Source organism: Brassica napus, chromosome A3, assembly GCF_020379485.1.
Source record: "Brassica napus cultivar Da-Ae chromosome A3, Da-Ae, whole genome shotgun sequence".
NCBI lineage: Eukaryota > Viridiplantae > Streptophyta > Magnoliopsida > Brassicales > Brassicaceae > Brassica > Brassica napus.
The window spans coordinates 22374619-22384039 of record NC_063436.1 but is presented as its reverse complement, the minus strand read 5'-3'; the positions used below and the strand labels follow the sequence as shown (position 1 = coordinate 22384039).

Sequence of the window (9421 nt, the reverse complement as noted above, 5' to 3'; positions counted from 1 at the left end):
ATCAAAAAGCTTTAGCTGACCCTAACTGGAATCCTGCCATGGCTGATGAGTACGGTGCTCAGGTTAAGAATAAGACTTGGAGTCTTGTACCAAGACCTCATGGAGCTAACATTATTAATTCTCTATGGTTGTACAAGCATAAATATGATGCAGATGGAGTCCATAGGCGGCACAAAGCGAGGTTGGTTGCTAATGGAAAGTCTCAAGCAGCTGGTGTTGACTATGATGAAACATTCAGTCCAGTTGTAAAGCCATCAACAATCAGAACAGTCCTCAACTTAGCGCTAAGCAAGGGCTGGGAACTGAAACAACTAGACGTCCAGAATGCTTTTCTCCACGGCCACATCTCTGAGACTGTCTACATGCACCAGCCCCCGGGGTTTGTTGACAAAGAACATCCTCACTACGTCTGCAAGCTCAACAAGGCTCTCTATGGCCTCTAACAAGCCCCAAGGGCATGGAACGCCAGATTCAGCAGCTACCTTCATCGGCTTGGTTTTGTCTCCACAAAATCAGATGCATCACTCTTTGTTTATAGTTGCGGGTAAGACATTGCTTACCTGTTACTTTATGTTGATGCAATTGTCCTTACAGGTTCAAGCCCCGCCTTGCTCTCACGCATCACAGCAAGCCTCAATACTGAATTCCCAATGACAGACATGGGACCGTTGACTTACTTTCTCGGGATCAAAGTAGAATACAAAAAGCTGGAATCCTCCTCTCTCAACAATCTTATGCAACGGAGATAATAGAACAGCGGAAGGAGGTGACAAACTAAAGAATCCAACACAGTACAGAAGCCTGGCTGGCGCGCTTCAATACCTCACTTTCACACGCCCTGATATCGCTTACGGCGTTCAACAATGCTATCTCTTCATGCACGACCCGTGTGTTCAACACCTCACCGCTCTGATACACATCATCAGATACTTACAAGGAACCAATACTCTCGGTCTTCAGCTATACAAATCCTCTGTAACCTCACTGACTTCGTTTTCCGATGCAGACTGGGCCGGCTGTCCTGACACACGCCGTTCGACCTCTGGATATTGCGTTTATCTAGGAGACAACCTCATCTCCTGGTCTTCAAAGCGACAACAGACAGTATCCAGAAGCAGTGCCGAAGCTGAATACAGAGGCGTTGCAAACACTGTAGCTGAGACATGCTGGCTCCGGAACCTCCTTCTTGAGCTTCACGTTCCGATAACAAAAGCAACTCTAATATTCTGCGACAATGTCAGCTCCGTGTACCTCTCCTCCAATCCAGTAAAACATCAAAGAACAAAACATGTGGAACTGGATCTCCACTTTGTCTGGGAAAAAGTAGCTTTGGAAGAAGTCAAAGTGCTTCTCGTACCAACAGCTTTCCAATATGCTGATATCTTTACCAAAGGACTCCCATCTTCTCTGTTCACAACTTTCCGTGACAGCCTGACCGTTCGAAGCTCCGACGTCCAGCCTGAGGGAGGGTGAAAGAATATTCCTAATATTCTGTATTCAGTTCAAACTAATCTCCTGTAATATAGGATAGATCGTTTGTGATCGTAACAGTCTTGTCCATATATTCGTTTGTATACTCAATCAATAAAGCAAGGAAATTCACAGACTTTCAGGTGCATTGACTCTCATTTTCAAGCAAACATTAAACGCTCGGACTCGCAGGACAAGAGTCAAAAGGAGAAAACAATGTCATATGAACAAAACACCAAAAAGATGAAACGAGTTACAAAGTGTGATGAAGTATTTTTCGAGACCTGAAAAAAAAAACATTTTTAAAATAGTTTGGAATCTGAATTGTTGTCTGTCACGGTTCAGGCAAGTTTTGAAGCTATCGGCCTCCTCGCCACCCGGAAACAGACTTGGGGACAAGTGAAATCGAGTTTGAGGCAGCCTCTGATCTGCAAAATGCCCGAAAGTGAATCTGTTTATCACCAGTAGAAAAAGAGAGAGAGATAGAGGGGGAAGAGGGAACTACTTTGATATTTCTTCAACAGCCTTCATGACTTCATCGGACCTAGTTTCCAGTACCTGTCCTCCAAACACAATCTCATCTAACACTGTGTGCATCTGCAACAATTGCGAACCAAATCACTACTACTAACAAGTTTATGCAGCACCAGGGTGTTGTACTAAACACGTATTCCGCGTGATACCAGTTACCTTGCTGTAGTTGAACACAATGTCGAGTTCACAAACATTGCTGAAGCATTTGTCCAGTGTTTCAACAAGAACTACAAACGCAAGCATCAAACTGAAGTCATCATCATACTATGAAATCATTTTTTTTCACTAGCATTGAAGAGGACAAACCAATGAGCAGGAGAATAGGCAAATCATTCATATTTTTTTTTAACATCAGAGACTTGATCAACAACACAATGTCAATCAAAAGTACAGGAACACACCCATATCTCTCTACACAAACTTTACCTTGAATGAGATCAAGCATAGCAAGCTCATTTTCTGATCCATCAAATACAAGCACGAAGTAGAGAGTAGCATAGTGTTTGTACACAAGCCGAGAATCCTGCAAACCAAAATGATTCAAACATTAAGTACATACCACAAAGTTTTTGATTTTTTTTTAATTAATTGATGAAGAAGGCATTGCATTACCGGACCAAACAATGAATCAATCTCCAGAAAGTTGCTTACGTTCTCAGGTCTGCTGCTCAACACTGTCAACACATGATCGATAAATTAATAACACGCGATCGATCGAGGTGATTATTGTTGATTGGAAAATTTTAAAACCTGAGAACACGCCGCGGATGAGCTCTTGTTGCTTCTCTACAGGCTAAAACCAAAAAAAAAAATCAAAAATCCAAATCAGAGAATCGGTCGTGGTAGATTAGATCCAATTTTGAAAATTTAAGAACTAAGCAACGGACCAAGAAGTCGTAGAATTTGGCTAGGCGTGGCTTGCCTTGTGTGTTCATCATCATCACTGCCTTTATCATCTTTCACAATCCCTGAAACTCCAACACTCCGATCTCGTTTGGACCTTGATGATGAACTCCTCCTCTAACCTTCTGTTTTATTCAGAGGCTTTCATAGGTAATTGGGAAACTTCCACGTGTCCTCGTTTTCATGATCTTACCTCTAACCTTCTGACTGATTTGGAGTCTTTCCCACGATGAGAAACTTCCACGTGTCAACATTTTTAGTGCCCTAAGAGCATGCCCATTGAAGGTTTTAACCTGAAGTTCACACAAATTCCAAGAAAACAAAATAATATAATATACAATTTTTTGTGAACCTGTATCCTGCAACTCCTTGCGTAAGGGGCGGTTCACTACTGTTTCGTGGGCCCCACGACACGTGGCGGCCCACTATTGGTCTGCCTAATTTTTTTTTTTTTTTTTTAAAGTTAAACGAAAAAAAAAATAAAAAAAAATAAAAAATCATTAAAATTGTCTTGGAAATCGAGCTCCCCTAAGTTTACTGATGGAGATGCTCTAATCTGTCACTGTCAGTCCTAATTAAATTCAATTATTGTTGCCAACAGAGTTGTTCTTTTTTTTTTTGCCAACAGAGTTGTTAATGTTTGACTAAACAAAGATGAGAGGTTTATATCTTAGGCCTCGTTAGAAAATTATTTTTCATTTAGTGGTAAAGTTGTATCTGGAATACAAATCTAAACCAAAGTAATTAAGAAAAAAAAACCACCCACCAAATCCAGTATGGCATGGTGTACTCAGTAGACTAATCTTGATATTGTGCCAACAAACTCTTTGGTTAAGTTGTTTGAAGCACCCAATATAGAACACAAACTCTTACAGCCGTTGATATCATTCAGTGCTTGACCTGTCTGCTGTCTGCATCAATCACACATATAATGTCCTAGTCATGTAGATTTTGTATTGAACTGTTACATGTAAGCTACTTTGGTGGTTGTGGTAAAAACATTCAGGTGACCTTTTGCTTCAGTGACAAATTCTTGTTTAGTTTAATTAAAGAGTTATTTGATTTAGCTAATTGTTTTGTCATCTAGCCTATGAGCACACAATTTGTTAGTTTCTAATCAGTATAAATGAACTTTTCACTCAGAAAAGTTGGATAGATGGAAGAATAAATGAATTATCTTTTAAGCATGATTGATATGAAAAATTCTTGAGTAAGAATGTCATTGTACCAACAAACTTTCAAAGCATGATTGATAGACATCATTATATGTACAAACAAAAACAATAAACATTGTCCAACTGTATCTTTGCTTCCGCATTAAAGTCAATGAATGTTTCAAGATTTTACAAAGTATTTTTATTAATATTCTAACTAATCATTTGCATTCACATACAGAAGTTGAAAAACGAAACTACTGAACGCAAAATATGAGAGACTTTTACTTATTAGTATCATGATTATCTAGTGAAATGAAAATCTAAGTAGATGATATGATAATCATCTCCATAAGGTCTGCTGAATCTAAACAACTTCTTCATGGACTGTCAGAGTTTTCTTTAAAACTAAACTGACATTTTGTGTTTGGAGAACCACCCACAGATGCCGCATTTGGAGAAAGCACGCGATCTGCTCATGCCAAGTTACTCGCACTTCAACAAATCATTATTACCATAATTAATATTGTGGAGAGATACACCGATTCTTGATAACATGGATAAAAAGGTTTTCTAATGTTTAAAACTGGTGCTGCCCAGGATCGAACTGGAGACCTTTTGCGTGTAAGGCAAACGTGATAACCACTACACCACAGCACCTGACGTTTATGATGATGATGTTTGTAATAATAGTCGCCTCCATGAATATCGGAGGTATAGAAAGAGAAGATATGTAGCGTTATGTACTTATGTGTCCAAGTTAGAAAGAAAATGCCTGACGTGAAAGAAGTGTTGGCGAAGATGGACTAGGAAAGTTTGTTGGAGGTAAAGTGCACAATCTTGTTATGGGGAATGCATGCTTCTTCGTATTTGGGTATCAGAAAGATGAAATTTAAAGGTCCAACATTATAACAAAGTAATTCGTGAATGAAAACAATATTCGTATGAATCGTATCAACAAAAATATACATACAGTAGTAAATGGGCAGATAAATTAGCTAGACAAAACAATGTTTGTCCCCTTTATGATGTATATTTGATAGCTGTCCAGACTTTTTGATAGAAGATGGATGCAGAGAAAGCAATCAATAAATGCATTAAGTTGACAAAAACAATTATTGCAACGGATTGAACAGATTAATCCACTTGCGAATAAAAACATCAAGTTGATAATATTGGCTTTTAGAACACTCTCATTGATTGTATCTCAATATGGCTATCAAACTCAAATTTAATTGTATATATAAAAATATTTATATTTGTAAAATCATAAAACGTTTCATTTGAGATATTTTGAATTGAATTTCGTATATTTAAAAATATTCAATATAATAGTTTATGGTATTTTATTTTTTTATGAGATATTTATTACGTACTTTATTACCATAACTTTAAAATTATGAAAATGTACTTCGAGGAACTAAAAGCCACATTTTATAGAACAAGTGTTAGAGTTAGAAAAAAGGTGAAAAAATTCTGAGTATATTTCTAAAAAGATAATTAGTTCGAATCTATCCTATACTAAAAGGGATATATACTCCACTCTAAAGCTGTCCACGTCAGATTAATAAATCAACGAATCAGAAACTATTATTTGGACACGTCACTGCTGTTCCTGTCGACAGATCATAACTGGTTCTTTGTTTGGGCTGTCTTTCCATTTCTTAAATGGCCCAGACCAAATCCAATCTCGCCACCTTAATTTTATCTGAAGTGTGGAAAGCAGCATTGACGATTCCACTTCGTCTTCACGGTATGGTTGCTATGTAATCTTCGTTACATCTTGCTCCTCTTCATCAATCAATGACGTTTTTTAATCTCTTCTTTATTGTTTTGTTCTTAGCTCTCACCTTCAATATGGAATGAACGAACTAATCTCTTCCCCTCCCTTCTCCACAGCTACAGCTACCTCCATGGAATCCACAGTATAGTCTCCCGTCTCTACCCGCTAGCCTCCCGTCGTTGTGTCTTTAGCGACGTCTCACAATTACCAGTCAAACTGAGCTCCGTTTTCGGTTAATCCATTTCTGGGAGTCAAGAAACATTACAAAAGGCAGGACCTTTATTGGATTGGAGCTCCTCCAATGCGACGAACAGGTATGAGTGCTCCTCTTTGAATTCTGGGTTTGATACAAAATAAAATTAAAAGGTCGTGAATTTTGGGTTACATATCTACTCCGTTAGGGGATTGTGGTTCATTTCCTCCGCTCTTGCTCCACGATACTCGCCTCATCCCAAATCAGAAACAACTTACAGCCTTCTGAATTTTTACGCTAGCAGAAACAAGGAGATTTATCGAGTTATTGGTCAGAGTTTAACAATTTCTTTCTTGCTTAATTTTTCTCTCTCCGTGCTTGACGACATCAGCCTTTTTATTGACAGAAAGAGGTTAGGTTCCACTCTCATGAAGATATCCAAGGGTCTCAGCTCAGGGGTGATCACTACGGTAATCTGTCTCATTTTATTAATCTTCTCCATCTTAATTTGTTTGTCTGTATGTTAATTAGATTTTTGGCTACATTTAACTACTAATCTTCCTCAACAATGTGTAGATGTTGTTGACCACTTGAAGCTGGTCAATGGACAGTCTCTCAATGACTGTTCCATCCTTGACGAAGTGGAAATAGCAACCACATGTCGTTTTTTGGTTCATTTACAGTCAAAAGGGTAAGTGTTTCCTGTTAATAGAATGAAGACTTCTCTCTTTAGTGCAAAGCTTACTCTATTGCCGCACAAACCAATAACTTAACCTCTATTATTTTATTTTTTTTGCAGTGGACCTGTTAAGATTTACCTTTGGCACCAGGCTGCAAAAGATTTCTATAAGTAGTTCACACCCAGTGATTAAGGTGAACACAAAACGCCTTGCAGGTAACTATTTCTTTTTAAGGATACTCAACACTGCTAATCCTCACGTTTACTGTTTTGCGAAGCTGTTTGTCATCTGTTGGTACTGTTATCCTTATTTACCTACCTGATGTATTTTGAAAATGCATAGACAGTAGTGTGGATATTAAAGATATTTATTTTAGATATTTTGCTTTCACTCATGATCTCGAACTTGAAATAAACATACTTGTGCCAAATAGTGTCCTCTTCAAGAAATCACTGCATCGATGTTCTTATGTTAGTGAGTGACCATTGTAAATTAGACTTTTATTACTAAAAGCTCATCAAGTTCAGGTTAGTGTCTAACATTGATTTAGTTTTCTCTCCACGCAACCTCTATATCAATGCTTGCTTGATATGTTTTGAAAAGCGTTTTGTTGACTTTCATTACTTATATCTCATAAATTTCAGGTTGATTTCTAACGTAGAATTACGTTGCTGTTCAAGTGTATGTGTTAATTATGACTTTACCAATATGTTGCCATTTGTGAAACCACGTCACTAACATGTCTTTTTTAATGAGTTAACCAAAAACAGGGAATTTAGCTCTCACTTCTGTGTCATCCTCACGTGTCTTCATAGACAAAGTTGTCCAGCTGACTATTGCTTACTTCAGCTGGTTAGTAACTATAGAGCCAACAGTGTTATTTTTGTCAATTCCAAGTAATATTCGAATTCATTCTTTCTTCAGCGACCCTGATAAATCTATTGTTTTCTGCATTGTCTCAGGTTCAGTTCTAACCCAGGGATTGCTACTCTGGTTAATGCTGAGGAGGTTACTAAAGCTGAGCGCCTGAGCCAATGACATTTCTGCAAATCTTTGCTTACATCAAGCTGGAATCCGCCGATGTAAAATAAAAGCTTAAGATAGCTAAGTTAAAAACGTTAGTTCATCTTGAGATCCCACTTGCTGCCGATGATGTAGTTGTTGTGCCTTCTGCAAATGTAGTTAGTGCATTTTCAAATGGCTGTGGATTCATTGCTGATGAGAGAAATTGGAGTGGCAGTGCCATTGACAAATCGCATAAGGCTAAGCATGCAAAACATGGAAAATTAAGCTTCGAGCACTCATCCATTCGGTGCATTATGGTTGTCAGATTGAGCCAAGACTATGATTTGTCGTTTTATTTTGAACTTCCACTCTTGCTTTGGTCTAATATTTGCAAAGAATATGCTTCTTTGTTTAGACTTTGATTCATTAGAATGCTTAATGATTTACAGCTTTCAAAAGAAGCACTTGGTATCTTATACTATGACTACTGTAGCTCAAATGAGTGTATGGTACTGAGACATCAATTTTTCTCTGATCATTTTAATCGTTATCAGGTACCTCTTCTGCGTTGATTACCTCAACACTACATCAAAGCCGTTTTCAAAAATCAACAACCATCCCATTGAAATTCACGAACAAACCCAAAACAATCATTTTCCAACAAAATTAAGGAAAGTTCAAAATAACAAAATGAGCTAAACCATATTGTATATGGTTTCTTTCTGATGATCCTTGATAAAGCCTATTCGGATGCCACACTAATGATATTTTTTAAATTAGTGTCCCCTGCATACGCAAGTCCAATAACCCCTACCTACTGTTTAAACTCAGCACCATTAAAACCACATTCAGCAATTAAAAACACCTGTTGAAAAATGAATCACGTTACAGGAATCTGAGAGGGCATCGAGCTAAACATCAAACATTTAACACCATATAAACATCCCTTTTTATTAACACTATAATATTCTCTCTAAAACACAATGAATCCTGCAACATCAACTCCAAATAGAAACCTCAGTACCTCACCATCGAGATTAAGCGGCCATATACCAATCAAACTGAGATACAATTCGAGATAAGACACTTTCACACAATTTACATTTCGCTAATCTAATAAAACATGATAGCCAATATACGCAAGAAAAAAACAATATACACAAATACCATCCGCCCGGACAAACATGCCAAGTATATATCAAAAACATGCCAAGTATATAATACAACCCAAATTTGTTTAACGTGCATACAAAAATTTCTACCACCTTTATCTATATCCTACCATATAAATTAAATTTTTGAGTCAATTAGCTAAATAACCATAAAGAAGTTAGAAATTAGGTGAATACACATGATGTGACAAGTTGTGTCTCTAACAACTAAGGTATGATGTTGTGGGATTTAGGGTATTTAGTTAATTAAGGGAGAAGTTATGTATATGGGATGCAATTTCACTAAATTTTTTAATCAGTACATTATTCACTTACTCAAGATATATACATATGTAAAAATATGTAACGAGCATGATTATTCGTTTATGTAGTGCATGCTACCCGGTTTTGCACCATTACTATTTCGTCAGAGTACACCCACTTAATTAATTAATATTTTTATATTAATATTTGTTATATACTCTGAAAGATGTAAAAGTGGATAGATGGCATATGTTAAAAAAACTCAGTCAATTAAAAAGAATTAA

At 37.2% G+C, this 9421-nt stretch overlaps 1 protein-coding gene, 1 long non-coding RNA gene and 1 other non-coding gene across 7 annotated transcripts; 1 reads left to right on the top strand and 2 right to left on the bottom strand.

Moving 5' to 3' along the window:
• Nucleotides 1–1585: 1585 nt before the first annotated feature.
• On the bottom strand, nt 1586–3060 carry LOC106444315 (AP-3 complex subunit sigma). Its single transcript, XM_013885800.3, has 7 exons — nt 2892–3060; nt 2755–2797; nt 2617–2678; nt 2431–2527; nt 2161–2231; nt 1976–2067; nt 1586–1898 (listed from the first exon to the last, which is right to left on the bottom strand). Exons 1-7 carry the CDS (start codon nt 2958–2960, stop codon nt 1829–1831), a joined length of 504 nt encoding a protein of 167 aa, XP_013741254.1. The 5' UTR covers nt 2961–3060; the 3' UTR covers nt 1586–1828.
• A 1588-nt stretch (nt 3061–4648) lies between these two features.
• On the bottom strand, nt 4649–4721 carry TRNAV-UAC. Its single transcript has one exon. It is a non-coding gene; the product is annotated as a tRNA-Val (tRNA).
• An 830-nt stretch (nt 4722–5551) lies between these two features.
• LOC106440013 lies at nt 5552–8260 on the top strand. Of its 5 annotated transcripts, none has more exons than XR_007338391.1 (9): nt 5552–5814; nt 5905–6158; nt 6246–6367; nt 6444–6507; nt 6614–6728; nt 6837–6932; nt 7362–7569; nt 7680–7799; nt 7900–8260. It is a non-coding gene; the product is annotated as an uncharacterized LOC106440013 (long non-coding RNA). The 5 variants fall into 5 exon arrangements; XR_001287608.3 differs by having other exon boundaries at nt 5553–5814; nt 7362–7398; nt 7488–7569; nt 7680–8260; XR_007338390.1 differs by having other exon boundaries at nt 5961–6158; nt 7680–8260.
• The last annotated feature ends 1161 nt before the right edge of the window (nt 8261–9421 follow it).